The sequence below is a fragment of the Oncorhynchus nerka genome, linkage group LG27, assembly GCF_034236695.1.
Source record: "Oncorhynchus nerka isolate Pitt River linkage group LG27, Oner_Uvic_2.0, whole genome shotgun sequence".
In the NCBI taxonomy this organism is placed as follows: Eukaryota; Metazoa; Chordata; class Actinopteri; order Salmoniformes; family Salmonidae; genus Oncorhynchus; species Oncorhynchus nerka.
In genome coordinates, this window is record NC_088422.1 from 37,736,342 (window position 1) to 37,755,820 (window position 19,479).

The 19,479-nt window shown below is 41.9% G+C and overlaps 2 protein-coding genes across 5 annotated transcripts in view; both read right to left on the reverse strand.

Moving 5' to 3' along the window:
- The window catches only part of slc23a2 (solute carrier family 23 member 2), a 73,418-nt gene extending 62,381 nt beyond the window's left edge, over window positions 1–11,037 (reverse strand). For 2 of the 3 annotated variants that reach the window (XM_065011655.1, XM_065011654.1), the window contains exon 1: window positions 10,744–11,037. The gene's annotated coding sequence lies outside the window, so the exon portion shown is untranslated. The remainder of the gene's footprint in view (window positions 1–10,743) is intronic. The other variant, XM_029638096.2, reaches the window with a different exon arrangement.
- A 6,704-nt stretch (window positions 11,038–17,741) lies between these two features.
- Window positions 17,742–19,479, reverse strand: part of kcnip3a (Kv channel interacting protein 3a, calsenilin) — a 52,656-nt gene continuing 50,918 nt past the window's right edge. For both annotated transcript variants that reach the window (XM_029638098.2, XM_029638100.2), the window contains one exon: window positions 17,742–19,071. In XM_029638098.2, the coding sequence (XP_029493958.1) occupies window positions 19,024–19,071 (48 nt within the window). In that variant the 3' untranslated portion in view covers window positions 17,742–19,023. The remainder of the gene's footprint in view (window positions 19,072–19,479) is intronic.

The following is a 19,479-nucleotide window of genomic DNA, read 5'->3' on the forward strand; positions in this document are numbered from 1 at the left end:
TCTGTAGCGTTCGAACGGTTTGGCCTACAAACTAGGGCTGGGCAATATGGGCAAAATATATCACGTATTTAAAAATGAGGATATTTTATGTTTTTTAATAATAAAAGTTCTACATTTGCTTTATGAGTAGTGCATGACCCTAGGGTGGCAACACATACATTCTAAGTGATTTCCATTGGTCTTTCTCCATTCTGATTGAACAGTATAAAACAATTAAACTTCAACTTAGCTACTTCATGTAGCTAACATATTCTTGCTTTGCGTATTCCTCTTTAAATTGATAAGATTCTGTTGCACAAACAATATGCTGATTCAGGTCTACACCATCACTGGTATTATCAGGCTGTATAGCCAAAGACGCTTGCTCTTACGCAGTACATTTATTAGCTAGCTAGCGATTAGCATTAGCGGCTAACAATTATTGTCTCACAAGATTTAGGAACAAACTAGCTGTTTGCTGATGTAAGAAATACAAGCTAATAGTATAATTATAGAATGCTAGTAGATTTATATTAAACCCCCCCCACTGTTTGGGAACCACTGGTTTAGTACATTGACAAGATAACATTATAATTGTTTTACACAGGTGTTGTAACTTGGAATTCATATTCATGGATTATTGATTTTTTTATTTTCTTTTACGTAAAATGCTTGCTGGGCATAACATACATATAACCAGAGACAGCAAAGTTTGTGTGATATATTACGTCCTTGTATGGTGTTTCTCACATGGTATGACAGCAAGGGGAAAAGGGGGGAATTGCAGGGGTTCTACTTTTATCATCTAAGAAATATAGCTAGTCAATCACTGATCTGGAGAAGGTTATACGTTTTTATTTCCTCATGCCTAGATTACAGTAACTATTTGTATATACTAGAGGTCGACCGATTAATTGGAATGGCCGATTAATTAGGGCCGATTTCAAGTTTTCATAACAATCGGAAATCGGTCATTTTGTACACCGATTTTGCAGATTTGTTTTTTACACCTTTATTTAATCATTATTTAACTAGGCAAGTCAGTTAAGAACACATTCTTATTTTCAATGATGGCCTAGGAACGGTGGGTTAACTGCCTTGTTCAGGGGCAGAATGGCAGATTTTTACCTTGTCAGCTCAGGGATTTAATCTTGCAACCTCACGGTTAACTAGTCCAACGCTCTAACCACCTGCCTCACGAGGAGCCCGCCTGTTACGCGAATGCAGTAAGAAGCCAAGGTAAGTTGCTAGCTAGCATTAAACTTAATCAATCATAATCACTAGTTATAACTACACATGGTTGATGATATTACTAGTTTATCTAGCGTGTCCTGCGTTGCATATAATCGATGCAGTGCGCATTCGCGAAAAAGGACTGTCGTTGCTTCAACGTGTACCTAACCATAAACACCAATGCCTTTCTTAAAATCAATACACAGAAGTATATATTTTTAAACCTGCATATTTAGCTAAAAGAAATCCAGGTTAGCAGGCAATATTAACCAGGTGAAATTGTGTCACTTCTCTTGCGTTCATTGCACGCAGAGTCAGGGTATATGCAACAGTTTGGGCTGCCTGGCTCATTGCGAACTAATTTGCCAGAATTGTACATAATTATGACATAAAATTGAAGGTTGTGCAATGTAATAAGGAATATTTAGACTGATGGATGCCACCCGGAACAGTTCCGTATTTCACTGAAAGAATAAACGTCTGGTTTTTGAGATGATAGTTTCTGGATTCGACCATATTAATGACATACGGCTCGTATTTCTGTGTGTTATTATATTATAATTAAGTCTATGATTTGATAGAGCAGTCTGACTAAGCAATGGTAGGCAGCAACAGGCTCGTAAGCATTCATTCAAACAGCACTTTCGTGCTCTGCTGTTTATGACTTCAAGCCTATCAACTCCCGAGATTAGGCTTGTGTAACCGATGTGAAATGGCTAGCTAGTTAGCGGGGTGCGCGCTAATAGCGTTTCAAAGTCACTCGCTCTGAGACTTGGAGTAGTTGTTCCCCTTGCTCTGCATGGGTAACACTGTTTCGAGGGTGGCTGTTGTCGATGTGTTCCTGGTTCGAGCCCAGGTAGGAGCGAGGAGAGGGCCGGAAGCTATACTGTTACACTGGCAATACTAAAGTGCCTATAAGAACATCCAATAGTCAAAGGTATATGAAATACAAATGGTAGAGCTAAATAGTCCTAAAAATACTATATTAACTACAACCTAAAACCTCTTACCTTGGAATATTGAAGTCTCATGTTAAAAGGAACCCCCAGCTTTCATATGTTCTCATGTTCTGAGCAAGGAACTTAAACGTTAGCTTTCTTGGCACATATTGCACTTTTACTTTCTTCTCCAACACTTTGTTTTTGCATTATTTAAACCAAATTGAACATGTTTCATTATTTATTTGAGGCTAAATTGATTTTATTGATGTATTATATTAAGTTAAAATAAGTGTTCATTCAGTATTGTTGTAATTGTCATTATTACAAATAAATATATATATTTTTTTTAAATCGGCCGATTAAATCGGTAGCGGCTTTTTTTTGTCCTCCAATAATCGGTATCGGCGTTGAAAAATCACAATTCGGTCGACCTCTAGTATATACACCAGGAAATGTAACCATATGACAACTGCTTCTCTACACTGGCTACCGGTAACCTTTTAGAATACATTTTCAAATGCCATTTATCATGTTTAAGTCTAGGCTTGGTTTAACCCCAACCTACTGTAGATCTCAGATCTTCTATCTCCCTACGAGCCACGACGGTGATGTAAAGTGAACTCAGAAATATTTTTTTTAAAAGACTGACTTGTGTAGCCTGGTCTTTGAACATGTTTCCGCCATGCTTGGATGTGATATCGTGTTCCCCAGGATCCTGTGTGCGGTGAATAAAGAAACTTCTTGATTGTACAGAGAAGTGTCTGACTGATCAGTCATCTTCAATTGGTAATCTTGAATATCTGGAAACAGAACAGCTGGAGACAGCAGTTTCCTACAGTCCTATCTTCAATAACACACTCCTGAGGCTACCTTGCTTTACAACACATGGTCAACATGGTCAAACCCACATCACTCCACAGAGACAGAGCTGGAAAGACTTGTGTGGGCCAGTGTGGGACAATCTAAAGAAGGATATCCTGTTGATCCCAGACTGAGGTGGAAACAAACATCACTTCAAGGGGCAATCATTAGTTGCTTCATCCAATTTTGGACTTATAAAATTCATTAAATGTACCCATTCATTCTTGAAGAATATGACTTATAAATGTCTTGTGAGCTTAGTTCAACTGTCACACCCCTTCAGAACATAAGCTTGTTCTACTCCAATGTTTGTAAAGAGTAAATGTAACATGGTTAAAACTATAATTTTGACATCATGGATTGTCAGTCCTTGCATCCATAGCTCCTTTGAATTTGAGAGCGGTTACATTTCTCCAGCCCAATCCTCCGGTTCACACCGTGGTGGGGAGTCCACTTTGTGATTGCTTCAACTGCTGATTGCAGCTTTAACCAATAGTATCAGTATGGCTACAGCTGTGAGGAGGTGGTAACCGATTTCATTTCACCATTCTGTAATAAAATGTACATTATTGTTCAATTAAAAATGTTAATCGAGAGATGACTGCCATAATCTACGGCCCCATTCATGCTTGACTGTACGGTGTCTAGAAATGAGTTTGAAAAGAGAGACTTAATTATTGGCCTATCTATTGCCTCCGCTCTACGTTACATAGGTTCAACAGAAAGACAACTATGCCACGTGATCTCTGGTGTCTGGGATGTGAGTGAATACCCTCGGCACCGTCACAGCTGGAGCATGTTGAGTAATAGATACGGTGTGAAGAATACGCAGAATAATGTGACGATGCTGTATGTAAATTTAGCCTTAACACTAACTTCATCCAGACCGCAATTATTCACCCAAATTCAAATGTTAGTAATGGCCATAGTGTTTCATTCTATCTAATCATCATGTCCAACAAACTACTTGCGTGAAGTTTAATACAGAATTGAATGGTGCTCAGGTTTTTCTTTATCATCACTATACTACTGTAGGCCTACCTACCATATATTATTTTTCAGGGGGACATTCTTTTCATGCCTAGACAATGGTGACAAGTGTCCTATAGAAACGATTATAGGTTTAGATTGTCAGCAGTTTAGCCAAAGTCCTTGCCTCATCAAAAAGTTTAAATAAAAAGGTGAATGTACACTTGAATATTTACATTAGGTGTAAATATTCTCACGCATAAATGCAGTGAGTTAATCTGATCTCATGGATTATTTTGGGAACATTGAGATGGATTGGATTCCTTAGTCATCTAGTTTCCATTTAGTCCCCAGACAGTTTGCAACACCTATAGGCCTACTTTTATGAAATGTAAGATTTCTTTTCTTGATTAATGTAGACATTCTAACACCATAGCCTACCCTATTTATTGACCAGTGGCTGTTAAAATAACAGGTAGGCCTATTATTATTAGGCTATTAAAATAGGCAAATTAGTGTTGAGGGTAGAACCCTCATGGTGCTCCTGACGACCGACCTCTAAAACTGCCACTTGGGAGGGCCTGTTGCTTGGCTAACCCTCGCAGGTCCCAGCCCACCAGGGATTCATTGTGTGTGTGTGTCCAAGAAAAAATATTTTAAAAACTAGTCAGCTGGAATGCTAGGCTATTGCTCTGTCAGCTGTTATAGTCTAGTTGGCAGTCGGAGAAGATGATACTTTCAGGCCAATTATCCATAACAGTGCCCCACAAATCTGAGCAATCTAACTGTGGTATACTTGATTCCCATGTTGGCCTAATATTATTATTAATATTATTAAGTAATTGGTTATTCATTTGTGTTTGTTTTAGTGAGCGACACTGGCGTCCGGAATGTAATAGTAGTAGGGCTAATTAATAGGCCTATCGTGTCGCATGCGTAATTGCGCCTTAGTGTCACCGGATCCACCGCTGATGACTTACGTAAAATAAATCATGCTTTTTCTACCTGAATTTCATGAGTTTCAGCTTCTGATTATCAAAAAGACACAGGTTTCAAAGTTCAACATTGTAAAAAAACTTAATGCATGAATGGTCAATGAATTACACAAAATATCACATATTTTAGTAGAAAAACCCTTAGGATTGATAATGGAACAGGTAGAGGATTAGTCGTTGACGTAGGCTAGTCAGGTGGAACGCGACCGACCTCGAACCACTCCCACATCCCCAGGCCGGAATTGTGCTGACCACCCCCCACCTGCAAGACCAGGTCCTATACAGGAGATTGTCCGTTCCCCACTAGAAAGTTTAACTGGGCTTCCCAGCGGGGGCAGAAGGGAGGAGAGCGGGGAGGCGGGTCGGTGGTATAATACATCATAGGAAGGTGAGAGCTGCTTATAGGCCTATACCAAGTGTAATTTAAGGAAATTAGGTAGGCCTACAGCAAAAGGGCAGGCTGTAGGGAGATGGTGGAGTGGCTAGAAAAGTGGGGTATAGAGCAGAGGTAGGCCTATGGTAAGGAAGCATAGTGTGATCAAATCTGAGCTAGCCATGTCCAACGTGAACTGGGTACGGGGAGCTGTCCTTACAGCACACTTCTTGCAGCACTGTCCAATGGAGGCGGCCGCAGGGCAATAGCATAAGCTCCAATCATAAAGCGTGCGCCACTGACATAGGAGAAAGTACAACGCTAGGCTTGGTCGCCAATGGTTTGGCTTAAACCTTTTGTTTGCCGTGCCTCTTAAGTATTTGTTAAATGCCTTTATCATCTCGGGACACACCTGAGATTGGAGTCTGATCTATGAGACTTTTTATTAACTGTAATGATTTGCCGTTTCATTTATCCTAACTACGCACCAGCCACTACGACCAGAGCCATGACGTGTGCACAAGAGGCGAGCTTCGTTCCGCAGTCAGAAATATATTGACATAGTACCCAATGTCTTGAAGAGAAAGCTAGGCTTAAGTGCAGGTTAAAAGATATAGTTTACTCCTGCCGGAATTCTAACGAGGAAGTAGACAAGAATCAATAGAAAGAGAAGCATCCAGGAGCCAGTTGAAAGAGGGGGCGGGAAGAACATCCCCGGATGCGGGTCGCAGTCAGACTATATTGGTCTGAGACCCACTGCAGCACAAGTCAACCGGGTGGCTCAGCTCTCACACTAGTAATAATATTCATTATTAATAACGGTAGACTACAGGCTTAATAGCCAAATCCCCATGAAACAGCTGTGGAGGCAAAGTTAAGCCATTATGTTAAACATTTTATTTGAGAATGTGATTTAAATAACACCTAAAACACAATTTGTAAGCTACATTAATGAAGGGGATCAGAGGGGAGCATATCCTCTCTCACACTCACACACTCCCCGTGGCGAGAGAGCGTGCAGTTCATATTGATCATAATGACATAGCCTAACTTGTGCAGCCTAACCTACAAACCAAAGGTTCTGCTGGAGCCTTTCATTGTGTAGAAATCGCCATAGATTATAGGCTACGAATAACTTTTTGGTAACCTGAGGACAAAACAAATATTTCTTCCTCATGTTGGCTCACGCAAGTGACGCACACACACACACATTCCTCCAAGCATTGTTTCCAGGACAACCGTGGTAATAAATCTCACCCTAAAAATCAGATGCGATCCCTACATGGTGATTGATGGATGGATATCGATGAATAGTCCTACTTATGTAACAACTCATTTTAACACTCCCACGTTATGAGATGAAGGGAAGGGGGAGAGGTAAAAGGACCCATGAGCACCAACATCTTAAGTTCATAAGAGCTCATTACATTTGGTATCAAATGAAAGCTAAGAGTCTATATTTTACAGAAATGAAGGCATATATATATATATATATATATATACACACATTTTTCAATAAGTGTATATACAGTGCCTTGCGAAAGTATTCGGCCCCTTTACTTTCAGTGCAGCAAACTCTCTCCAGAAGTTCAGTGAGGATCTCTGAATGATCCAATGTTGACCTAAATGACTAATGATGATAAATACAATCCACCTGTGTGTAATCAAGTCTCCGTATAAATGCACCTGCACTGTGATAGTCTCAGAAGTCCGTTAAAGCGCAGAGAGCATCATGAAGAACAAGGAACACACCAGGCAGGTCCGAGATACTGTTGTGAAGAAGTTTAAAGCCGGATTTGAATACAAAATGATTTCCCAAGCTTTAAACATCCCAAGGAGCACTGTGCAAGCGATAATATTGAAATGGAAGTAGTATCAGACCACTGCAAATCTACCAAGACCTGGCCGTCCCTCTAAACTTTCAGCTCATACAAGGAGAAGACTGATCAGAGATGCAGCCAAGAGGCCCATGATCACTCTGGATGAACTGCAGAGATCTACAGCTGAGGTGGGAGACTCTGTCCATAGGACAACAATCAGTCGTATATTGCACAAATCTGGCCTTTATGGAAGAGTGGCAAGAAGAAAGCCATTTCTTAAAGATATCCATAAAAAGTGTCGTTTAAAGTTTGCCACAAGCCACCTGGGAGACACACCAAACATGTGGAAGAAGGTGCTCTGGTCAGATGAAACCAAAATTGAACTTTTTGGCAACAATGCAAAACGTTATGTTTGGCGTAAAAGCAACACAGCTCATCACCCTGAACACACCATTCCCACTGTCAAACATGGTGGTGGCAGCATCATGGTTTGGGCCTGCTGTTCTTCAGCAGGGACAGGGAAGATGGTTAAAATTGATGGGAAGATGGATGGAGCCAAATACAGGACCATTCTGGAAGAAAACCTGATGGAGTCTGCAAAAGACCTGAGACTGGGACGGAGATTTGTCTTCCAACAAGACAATGATCCAAAACATAAAGCAAAATCTACAATGGAATGGTTCAAAAATAAACATTGCAGCAAAAGGTGGCGCTACAAAGTATTAACTTAAGGGGGCTGAATAATTTTGCACGCCCAATTTTTCAGTTTTTGATTTGTTAAAAAAAGTTTGAAATATCCAATAAATGTCGTTCCACTTCATGATTGTGTCCCACTTGTTGTTGATTCTTCACAAAAAAATACAGTTTTATATCTTTGTTTGAAGCCTGAAATGTGGCAAAAGGTCGCAAAGTTCAAGGGGGCCGAATACTTTCGCAAGGCACTGTATATATATATATATATATGCACACACTTTTTTAAATTATTATTTCCCATTCTAAAACTAGTAATAATCAAAGGCTTTGGTTTCTAGTCAAACAGATGGAAGAGAGGTCTCGAAAAATATCTACCAGAAGAAGTCTTAAAAATGTATTTGAAATACAGTACCTGTCAAAAGTTTGGACACCTACTCATTCAAAGGTTTTACTTTATTTTGACTATTTTCTACTTTGTACAATAATAGTGAAGACATCAACACTGAAATAACACAAATTGAATTATGTAGTAACCAAAAAAGTGTGAAACAAATCAAAATATATGTTATGTTTGAGATTCTTCAAATTAGCCACCCTTCACCTTCATGACAGCTTTTCACACTCTTGACACTCTCAACCAGCTTCACCTGGAATGCTTTTCCAACAGTCTTGAAGGAGTTCCCACATATGCTGAGCACTTGTTGGCTGCTTTTCCTTCACTCTGTGGTCCAACTATTCCCAAATCTCATCCCAAACCAGCTTCATGAGGTAGTCACCTGGAATGCATTTAAATTAACAGGTGTGCCTTGCAAAAAGTTCATTTGTGGATTTTCTTTCCTTCTTAATATGTTTGAGCCAATCAGTTGTGTTGTGACATGGTAGGGGTTGTATACAGAAGATAGCACTATTTGGTTTAAGACCAAGTCCATATTATGGCGAGAACAGCTCAAATAAGCAAAGACAGTCCATCATTACTTTAAGACATGAAGGTCAGTCAATACAGAATATTTCAAGATATTTGAAAGTTTATTCAAGTGCAGTCGCAAAAAACATCAAGCGCTATGATGAAATTGGCTCTCATGAGGACCGCCACAAAAAAGGAAGACCCAGAGTTACCTCTGCTGCAGAAGATAAGTTCATTACCAGCCTCAGAAATTGCAGCCCAAATAAATGCATCACAAGTAACAGATATCTCAACATCAACTGCTCAGAGGAGACTGCGTGAATCAGGATTTCATGGTTGAATTGTTGCAAAGAAACCACTCATAAATGACACCAATAAGAAGACTTGCTTGGGCCAAGAAACACAAGCAATGGACATTAAACCAGGGGAAATCTGTTCTTTGGTCTGATGAGTCCAAATTTGAGATTTTTGGTTCCAACCGCTGCGTCTTTGTGAGATGCTGAGTAGGTGAACGGATGATCTCTGCATGTGTAGTTCCCACCGTGAAGCCTGGAGGAGGTGTGATGGTGCTTTGCTGGTGACACTGTCTGTGATTTATTTAGAATTCAAGGCACACTTAACCAGCATGGCTACCACAGCATTCTACAGCGATACGCCATCACATCTGGTTTGCGCTTAGTGAGACTATCATTTGTTTTTCAACATGACAATGAACCAACACACCTACAGGCTGGCTGTGTAAGGGCTATTTGACCAAGAAGGAGAGTGATGGAGTGCTGCATCAGATGACCTGGCCTCCACAATCACTTGACTTCAACCCAATTACATTTACATTTAAGTCATTTAGCAGACGCTCTTATCCAGAGCGACTTACAAATTGGTGCGTTCACCTTATGACATCCATTTGAGATGGTTTGGGATGAGTTGGACCACAGAGTCAAGGAAAAGCAGACAACAAGTGCTCAGCATATGTGGGAACTTCTTCAAGACTGTTGGAAAAACATTCCAGGTGAAGCTGGTTGAGAGAATGCCAAGAGTGTGCAAAGCTGTAATCAAGGCAAAGGGTGACTACTTCGAAGAATCTCATATATCAAATATATTTTAGATTTGTTTAACACTTTTTTAGTTACTACATGATTCCATATGTGTTTTCGTAGTTGTGATATCGTCACTATTATTCTACTATATAGAAAATAAAGAAAACCCTTGAATGAATAGGTGTGTCCAAACTTTTGACTGGTACTGTAAATCAAAACACAATAATGTTGAAGTTAAGACCCTTAGAAACTAATATTAACATTTATATTTAATTTTACTGATAACAATTGTGTTTATGATTTATTAAGCAATTAAAAGGTGTAAATTGGAAACCGCAGTTGGGTCACCAGCTACTGTCCTCCCTTCCACTGGCATACTGTTATTGACAGAATTGTGAAAACAGTCTTCTCTCTCTCACACACTCAAAGTAGAGTAGTGTATAGGTCTGTACAGTAAAGCACACTAGGGTACAATGTACTGTGCTCTACTGCGATGTCCAAGCAGCTCATTATTTATGCAGACATCATTGAATCTCAATTCAGAGTAGATGTTGAACAGAGTTTTTGGAAAACTTGGTCACATAAAAAAGGGCCATTTTACTGTCATTCTGTTACAAAACTTTACATCTGCACTATTTTTCAAGTATATGGGTTGTTTTATGTGGACATTTTAATCAATAGAAAGCAATAACTCTACTACTATTCCACTGCGCATCTCTTATCATTCAATTATGAGGCCCTCTGATTAGGAGCATGCATTGCTATAGACATGATGCTTCTGCTCCCTCCGTGTTTGCTATTGGTCCATCCTCGGATGTTGTATATCTCCCTCTCTCTGTCACACTGTAGCTAGCTATGGCGTCATATTCCCCATCACGAGAATGATGCAAATACGGCTAGTGAGCACCAAACAGCTGCCTCCTCAGGTAAACACTCACCTGTCCTGGGGAAGGAACACCGGCAGGACCCGTTTCCCTTCAGGGTTATGGTAAAGTCCCCGTGGCGGTGCTGGTGAGGTTAGGGTTGGTTAGGGGTGATACAGCCAAAGGTAGGTTAAACCCGAACAACAACCTTCAAATGAAGCCGAAAGGAGCGTTAGCTGTGTGTTGGTCCAGTTCTTAGCAGGTAGAAAATAACTATTCTTGTAGTCTCCTGCGCCAGTGTTTGGGGCTGTCAGACAGCAATGTCTGTAGGTACAGAAAGAGTGTGTATTATGTAGTCTACAGATAGGCACGGGGTTGACTGGTCACATAACAGCGCATGCTCAGATAGGCCCTGACGTCACGCCCTTCCCCTTTGTGCTTACTGCCACGTTCATGACAACCGGGAACTCAAAAACATCTGACTTGCGACTTTAGTGCGTTCAAGACAACTGAGAATAAAATTAGGTCAAATCATGACGTCAGTGATCTTCAGGTCGGAAAGTCGGGGCTCTATAAATATACCCGTGTTTCCGACTATGAATTCCGAGTTGGCTGACCGTTCAAAATATGTATCCCAGTCGGAGCTCGTTTTTTTTCTGAGTACACAGTTGTCTTGAACAAAACTGAAGTCGGAAGTCGGATATTTCCGAGTTTCCAGGTATTAGAACGCGGCAAAATTCAATGTGTTCTGGGCACGCCGGTTCCAGAAGCCTACCCTTCCTCTTTCTCTCAATGTTTCTCCTCCAATCTCCCCCTCTTTCTCAGTGCTCTCGTTTCGACAAGCTTATCCCTGTTTTTATGAACACAAAATGTCGTCTTCCACTTTCTCCCTGGTTCTGTGGATATTCGCACCGTTCCATACTCACATCTAGTGGTATTCTAGGCGTATCGCAGCAACACAGTTATTCAAGACCCATGCTCCACAAACATAGACATGCTGCCCAAATATATAACCCAAATAATTACATATCCAAAACAAGACCAAGAGGGGGGAGGAACACAATAATGGTTAAATGTAGGCCTTCTTAAAAACGGTCTCCAGATTGCATTGTAGACTGAAGTACTGCAATATTGGGCAGTCATTTTACTGTTGAAATGTGAACTGTGCCAATATTAACCAGTTCCCTGATAATTCAATCTCTCTATACTGCATGTATGCATGTCTGTCTGCCTGTCTGTCTGCATAGCAGTAGGAATTGGTTTTGAGTAGGGGGTGCTGAGTGCAGGGGGTTGGGGAAAAAAAATACCATTTATAATAAAGTATTTGCAGGCCAACAATAAAATACAATTCCTAATGTGATGAGTAACCTAAGCATAGGACATAATTCGGTAACAGTAGTCACTGTAGCCTAAAGTAAATTGAAATACATTTGTTAAAAGTATACAATTACTCCCGTCTATACAGAAATAAATAAAATAATTCAAAATACTTCACCAGAGAGCATGACTTAGCCACAGGGGATAATTAGCTTCTTTTAAAGCTGTGGATTGTTTCAAATCACATATACATGCCTAATTGGGAATCCCGCAATTTGGGCAGCGAGCTTAGCAATATAGGCCTAGCTGATTATTGAGATGCGGCTGTCAGTAAAAAGCAACGCATCTAAAAGGTGTGTGAAGATGATGTGCCTTTAGTACAATTTGAAATGTTGAGACAAGAAGAAGGGGAGGGATGTGTGGCGAAGATGTTGGCACATCTCTGCAGAATGCACCCAGCTGTCTCCCACCAATTCTTGAGCATTCATTGTTTTATTGTGTTAACTGTTTGCCCTTTGATTGTTTATTTTCTATAAATTCCCCATTACATACCGTATGTTACCAGTAGTAAATGTACATTTACATTTACATTTAAGTCATTTAGCAGACGCTCTTATCCAGAGCGACTTACAAATTGGTGCATTCACCTTATGACATCCAGTGGAGCAGCCACTTTACAATAGTGCATCTAAATCTTTTAAGGGGGGTGAGAAGGATTACTTTATCCTATCCTAGGTATTCCTTAAAGAGGTGGGGTTTCAGGTGTCTCCGGAAGGTGGTGATTGACTCCGCTGTCCTGGCGTCGTGAGGGAGTTTGTTCCACCATTGGGGGGCCAGAGCAGCGAACAGTTTTGACTGGGCTGAGCGGGAACTGTACTTCCTCAGTGGTAGGGAGGCGAGCAGGCCAGAGGTGGATGAACGCAGTGCCCTTGTTTGGGTGTAGGGCCTGATCAGAGCCTGGAGGTACTGAGGTGCCGTTCCCCTCACAGCTCCGTAGGCAAGCACCATGGTCTTGTAGCGGATGCGAGCTTCAACTGGAAGCCAGTGGAGAGAGCGGAGGAGCGGGGTGACGTGAGAGAACTTGGGAAGGTTGAACACCAGACGGGCTGCGGCGTTCTGGATGAGTTGTAGGGGTTTAATGGCACAGGCAGGGAGCCCAGCCAACAGCGAGTTGCAGTAATCCAGACGGGAGATGACAAGTGCCTGGATTAGGACCTGCGCCGCTTCCTGTGTGAGGCAGGGTCGTACTCTGCGGATGTTGTAGAGCATGAACCTACAGGAACGGGCCACCGCCTTGATGTTAGTTGAGAACGACAGGGTGTTGTCCAGGATCACGCCAAGCCTGACTGAAATCTCAAAGGTGTTCCCATATGGACTTGGCTGAAGTCTGGCTGTCAATAAAACCTGAGAGAGACACAGAGAGAGACACAGAGAGAGACACAGAGAGAGACACAGAGAGACACAGAGAGAGACACAGAGAGAGACACAGAGAGAGACACAGAGAGAGACAGAGAGAGAGACAGAGAGAGACACAGAGACAAGAGAGAACAGCTCCAACGGATCCATATTAATTCAGCCCCAAATATAATGAAGATTCAACGTCGACCCCGGTGACCTCAAATGTAATTCTCCTGAACAGGACTGACAACTAACGCAGGTCACAAGACGCTGGCTGGCGAGTCACTTCTTCTCCTGGAGAAATGACACTGTGTATAAACATCTCTTAAATGAACTGCACAACTCAAATCACATTCTATTGGTCACATACACATATTCAGCAGATGTGATTGGTCACATATTTAACAGATGTGATTGGTCACATATTTAACAGATGTGATTGGTCCATACACATGGTTAGCAGATGTTATTGTGGGTGTAGTGGGAATGCTTATGTTCCTAGCTCCTACAGTAATATTACATCATGTAATTATGAGAAAGACAAAAATATATATATTTCTTAGTTATTTTACCTTTATTTAACTAGGCAAGTCAGTTAAGAACTAATTCTTATTTTCAATGACGGCCTAGGAACAGTGGGTTAACTGCCTGTTCAGGGGCAGAACGACAGACTTGTACCTTGTCAGCTCGGGGATTCAATCTAGCAACCTTTCAGTTACTAGGCTACCCCCGCCCCTAACCGCTAGGCCACCCCCGCCCCTAACCGCTAGGCCACCCCGCCCCTAACCGCTAGGCCACCCCCGCCCCCCCCGCCCCTAACCGCTAGGCCACCCCGCCTCTAACCACTAGGCCACCCCGCCTCTAACCACTAGGCCACCCGCCTCTAACCACTAGGCCACCCCGCCTCTAACCACTAGGCCACCCCGCCTCTAACCACTAGGCCACCCCGCCTCTAACCACTAGGCTACCCCGCCTCTAACCACTAGGCCACCCCGCCTCTAACCACTAGGCTACCCCGCCTCTAACCACTAGGCTACCCTGCCTCTAACCACTAGGCTACGCTGCCTCTAACCACTAGGCTACGCTGCCTCTAACCACTAGGCTACGCTGCCTCTAACCACTAGGCTACGCCGCCTCTAACCACTAGGCTACGCCGCCTCCAACCACTAGGCCACCCGCCTCCAACCACTAGGCCACCCGCCTCCAACCACCAGGCCACCTGCCTCTAACCACTAGGCTACCTGCCTCCAACCACTAGGCCACGCCGCCTCCAACCACTAGGCCACCTGCCTCTAACCACTAGGCTACCCCGCCTCTAACCACTAGGCTACCTTGCGTACTGTTATTGGTTACATTCATTTCTGGTAGCTCTTTCCTGCAGTCAAAGGAACAAATATCCCTCTAGTGGCCTCATGGGTGGAATGTTATTCATATCGTTCATCATTTTATAATTAATAAACATTTCATAAAACCCGCAGAAAATCTGGTGTCTCTGTGTCAAACGGGTTTTGTTATATTTCAGTCTTCTGTGATGTATATAAAATGTAATATTGGAATGCAAACTCAAAATTGAATACATTTCAACTCTATATCTGACATGGTACAGGTGTCTTCTTTTTTAAGCCCATAACCATGTGTATGAGGTTTATACTTCTGTTTCAAAGTAGATTTGTTAAGACTACCAAGAATCCCGCTGTGTGACCCTGATTTAACCCACTGCAGTAAAACGTTAATACTTTACCTGAAGTCAGTTGCCTATTTGGCCTGTAGTATGTTACTGCATAGACCTTTCCTGCAGTCAAATGACCTAGTGGCCTCATGGGTGGAATGTTATTCATAACATTTTATAGTTAATAAACTTTTTTTTTTTAAACGCTGAAAATCCTGTGTTTCTATGTTAAACGGTTGTTATATTTCAGTCTTAAATTATGTATATAAAGTATAATATTGGGATGCAAATTCAAAACTAAATACATTTCAACTCTATATCTGCCATGGTTCATAACCATGTGTGTGAGGTGTATACTTTTGTTTCAAAGTTCAAACACTGTGTGACCCTGATTTAGCCCTCTGCATTAAAAGTTCACCCGAGGTTGATTGATTTTTAAGTGTGAGGTCTTATCTAGAATCCTACCACATTTTTTTGACCATCAGACATGCTATTCAGCCTGGCAACCCTCCGATTGCAGGCCCACGTCGTTAACCTAGGTTATCCTCCTAGCTATCACCCTTCTGTTTCTCAATGTGAAAGTCCAACTTCCTCATAGTGGTGCTCTTCGTCGGCATCAAGTGGTGATATTCTCATGTTATGCAACAATGTCACATCTTATCACATTCCATTTGGTTTCATCTCGTCATCACATTACTCTGCTCATCTTCAATTCCCTTCCACCACAATAGGCAATTACCATGTTATTTTATCACCGCCATTTTCCAACACAGATAAATAACAACAATAAAACTCACAGCAACTAAATCAATGATCTATTTGAAAGCCAAAGCAGGTACCTAACAGATCAGGCAGTCAACTCAAAGACCAACAGAGGAATTTATACAGCAGTCTGGCAAATCAGTCTCCATCCAGAAACAAAGTCATATTTGGGCATGTATTTATCAACAAGCATCTCAGATTAGAAGTGCTGATCTAGGATCAGTTTAGCCTTTTAGACAATAATGAATAAGATTGGATGTACAGCAGGCACCTGATCTTAGATCTACTCTTTATGTTGTTTATTATTGGCCCTGTAGTGTAAGATCTGCTACAGTATATTATCCACACAATGAACTAACTAAAGTGCTTCATTTTTCATTGGCCAAAGTGGCCGTGTCCTCCTGACCTGCTATGACCTGGCTATTGACTAATCCCCAATCAGCCTTTACCCTACCAGCACCTGCCACTGACGCATTCACCAGGGAGTGAGATCAGACATGACAGACATACACACACTCTCTCTCAGTGCTCGCTCTGGTGGTTATTTATGCATGTGAGATAAAGTACCCCACATGACAATGACTACAGGTATGTAAGGTAAAGTCTTATGTAGGCCTGTAGTATTCCATAACTTGAACCTTAATGTGTGTGTGTGTGTGTGTGTGTGTGTGTGTGTGTGTGCATGCGTGCGTGCATGTGTGGTGTAAGGGAGCTGAGACCTGAGGATTTGGGACAGTAGAATCAGGAGTCACATGTTTGTGAAGGTGTTTGGCAGGAGGAGTAGCACTAGAGATGCTAAAGCCTGGATTTACATCATGCTCCACTTTGCAACACACACACACGTTCTAGCGCTCATGCACACACGTACACTTTGTAACGCTCACATACACACCCACCCACTCATGATGACATCCCACGGATAGTGAAGTGATCAACACATACAGCCTAGGAATCCTGGGAATTCTCAATCAGGCCATTTAGAATTCAAATTAATTATGAGTTAAGAATTCCCTCATGTTTGCACTGGTCATTCTAGTCTTTCTGCTTCAAAACAGGCCCTCCTTCAAACAGTAAATAACACAACATTGTTTTCTCATGGAGAGAGTGGCTCACATGGAGTGTGTGTGTGAGTATATATATGTCTATGTGTGTGTGTTTGTGTGTGTGTGTGTATGACATTTAGGCCAGGCACCAGGGCTTGGCCATGCTATCTGTGCATTCTTTAGTTCTATGGTTTGGTCTCTAGTCTGTTTCATTCATTCATGCCACACCGCACAAACAAACACACACACGCACACGTGTGAACAGAACTAATCTGCTCCAGGCCAGGTCACATGAGCTATGTTGTTATGGCAAAGACAGAGAAAACCTCTGTTACAACACTCTACCTCTGAGACAATGTGATTTCCTAGAACAGGGCCACAGGGTACAATATATAGGGCCTGGTGCCTAGGGGCTTTGGTGGTTAGGGCTTAGGTGTAGGGGTATGAAAGTATGGCGTGGGGCGGGGTGTGGGTATGGGTTTTGTCTGCAGTCTGAGCAGTCAACGTGTTACAGGTATAAGGGATTATAGTATTACCATTATTTACCATGGTATTACCGCATCAGGATTATGGCATATTTTTGCCGTCCCAGAATTGCTTTTGGTTTCAATGAGAAGAACAGGCATGTAATAATACTTTCTGCCACAGGAACACTGTTCCTTCATTCACTACTGCATATATCTGTACAACAACAGCAACACCACATACCTTATCAGGGCTTAGGATAGGAAATTACAGTGATGTCATCACTAGCGGTCAGTGCTCAGACCTCGGATGATCACATCATAGATGTCCTAAATGGACCCTATTCCTGAAAGGAAATAAGGGGGCCATTTTGGGACATTAACAAAACAAAACCTCTGATGAACGATTGAGAAGAGGGATCAAGCCATAGCTGTATACTCTGTATTAATCTGAGGATGGCTTTAGTTTATAACACATATACATCTTAGTATATCTGTCTTGTTGTTACACACATTATAAGGAGGCACTGACATACTGTACATCTCATGCTTATCCGTTGGTGACTCGCTGGTCAGTTGGTGACAGAACAGAACCAGTGACCCTCCCTGTGTTACCTAGAACTATGGCCAGACGCAACCAGTAGGGTTAGAGCCCACCGCCCGTAGGGGTAACTCAAAACTCCAGAACTGACTTGAAATGAAACAAAATACCTGTACGATCAAATGATCCAAAAAGACATACTAAACATGTAAGGCTACAATTCCATCAATTAGTATTCTGTAAGTGTTAAGAAAACCTGCCCATAGATTTTGTTTGGCCTTAACCTTAACCCCACCTACTACTTACTACCAATAGAGCAGTACAGAGGAGAGCACAACGTCTAACTTTATTTATGTTATTATTATATATTACTGTCTATACATATCTACATACACACTGAGTTTTCTTTTAGTGGTCTACTGTGACTATCTACATTTACAATGCATTCTCTTCTGGTGCATATTGTAGAATATGAATGATTCTTAGTGCAAGCGCATGCTTCAGTTCTTAGTGTCTCTGTGGTGTTTGGTGCTGGTGTCCTTGCCCAGGATCAATCCAACTTGCTGCACGCTACATCAACTCTCTTAAACACTCTTCAAAGAAGTGTGTCAGTGCATCCCCATATAGTATGTGTAAGTGCTGTGTAAGTGTACTTATGTGTTATAGCTACAGGATCCTGGTCTGGAGGTCAGCAATATCATGATGAGTTTACACAATTGCCACTCTCATATTCTCTCTCCATCTTTTGATTAGTCATTTGTCTTTTTGGTCCATTGAGAAGGTAGAGTTCTAGAAGCTCCTTGGATCATCAGTGTTGAGCAGTTTGGTCCTTTCTCCTTTCTTTGGGAAGCTGACAAGTTGTAAAGTAGAAGAAGTCCCAGTAGCTCTCTTCTCTCCTCTTTTCTTTCTCTAGTGCGCTCTTTAGTCCACAAGCAGTGGCAGGTTGAAACTAGTGCAGCAGTAAATGAACTCTGCTAGTACATATCTGTGGATTAGCCATCCTAGATTAGGATGCACTAATTTGAGTGTGTGTGTGTGTGTGTGTGTGTGTGCGTGTGTGTGTGTGTGTGCGTGTATATTATGGGATTGGACAAGGGTTGTGTATAGACAGGAGGACGGGATCGGACGATGGGAGAATGACGTAGAATGTTCTGCTGGGCTCTAGAGCACGTTCTCAAAGAGCTGCATGGAGTTCATGATGTTCTCGTCCTGGAAGACAGACAAACAAGACAGACTGTTGAATGAATGTCATGAGTCTAGTTCTTGTCCCCACAATGAAATCTCTGTCTGCCTGTCTGTCTGTCCGTTTGTATGTTAGTCACACGTGATATCTCAGACAGCACTGGCCCGATTTTGACAAAACTTGGGTGAATTATGCATCTTGCCATGAAGATCTGACATTTACAAAGTTATACTGATTGCCCGGAAGGCGGGAGCTACACTAATTAACTGACATTTGCAAGTCACACCAGAGAGGAAGATGCGAAGTGAGAGGGATAACTGGATCCAAAAAACGCAGGTGGCGTTTTTTTATTTATTTAGTTTTGGCTCACCAAGTGAGTAGTTTTTGTATGGAGGTCAATGAGAGAGTGTGGAAATTGGTTAACAAACAATGTA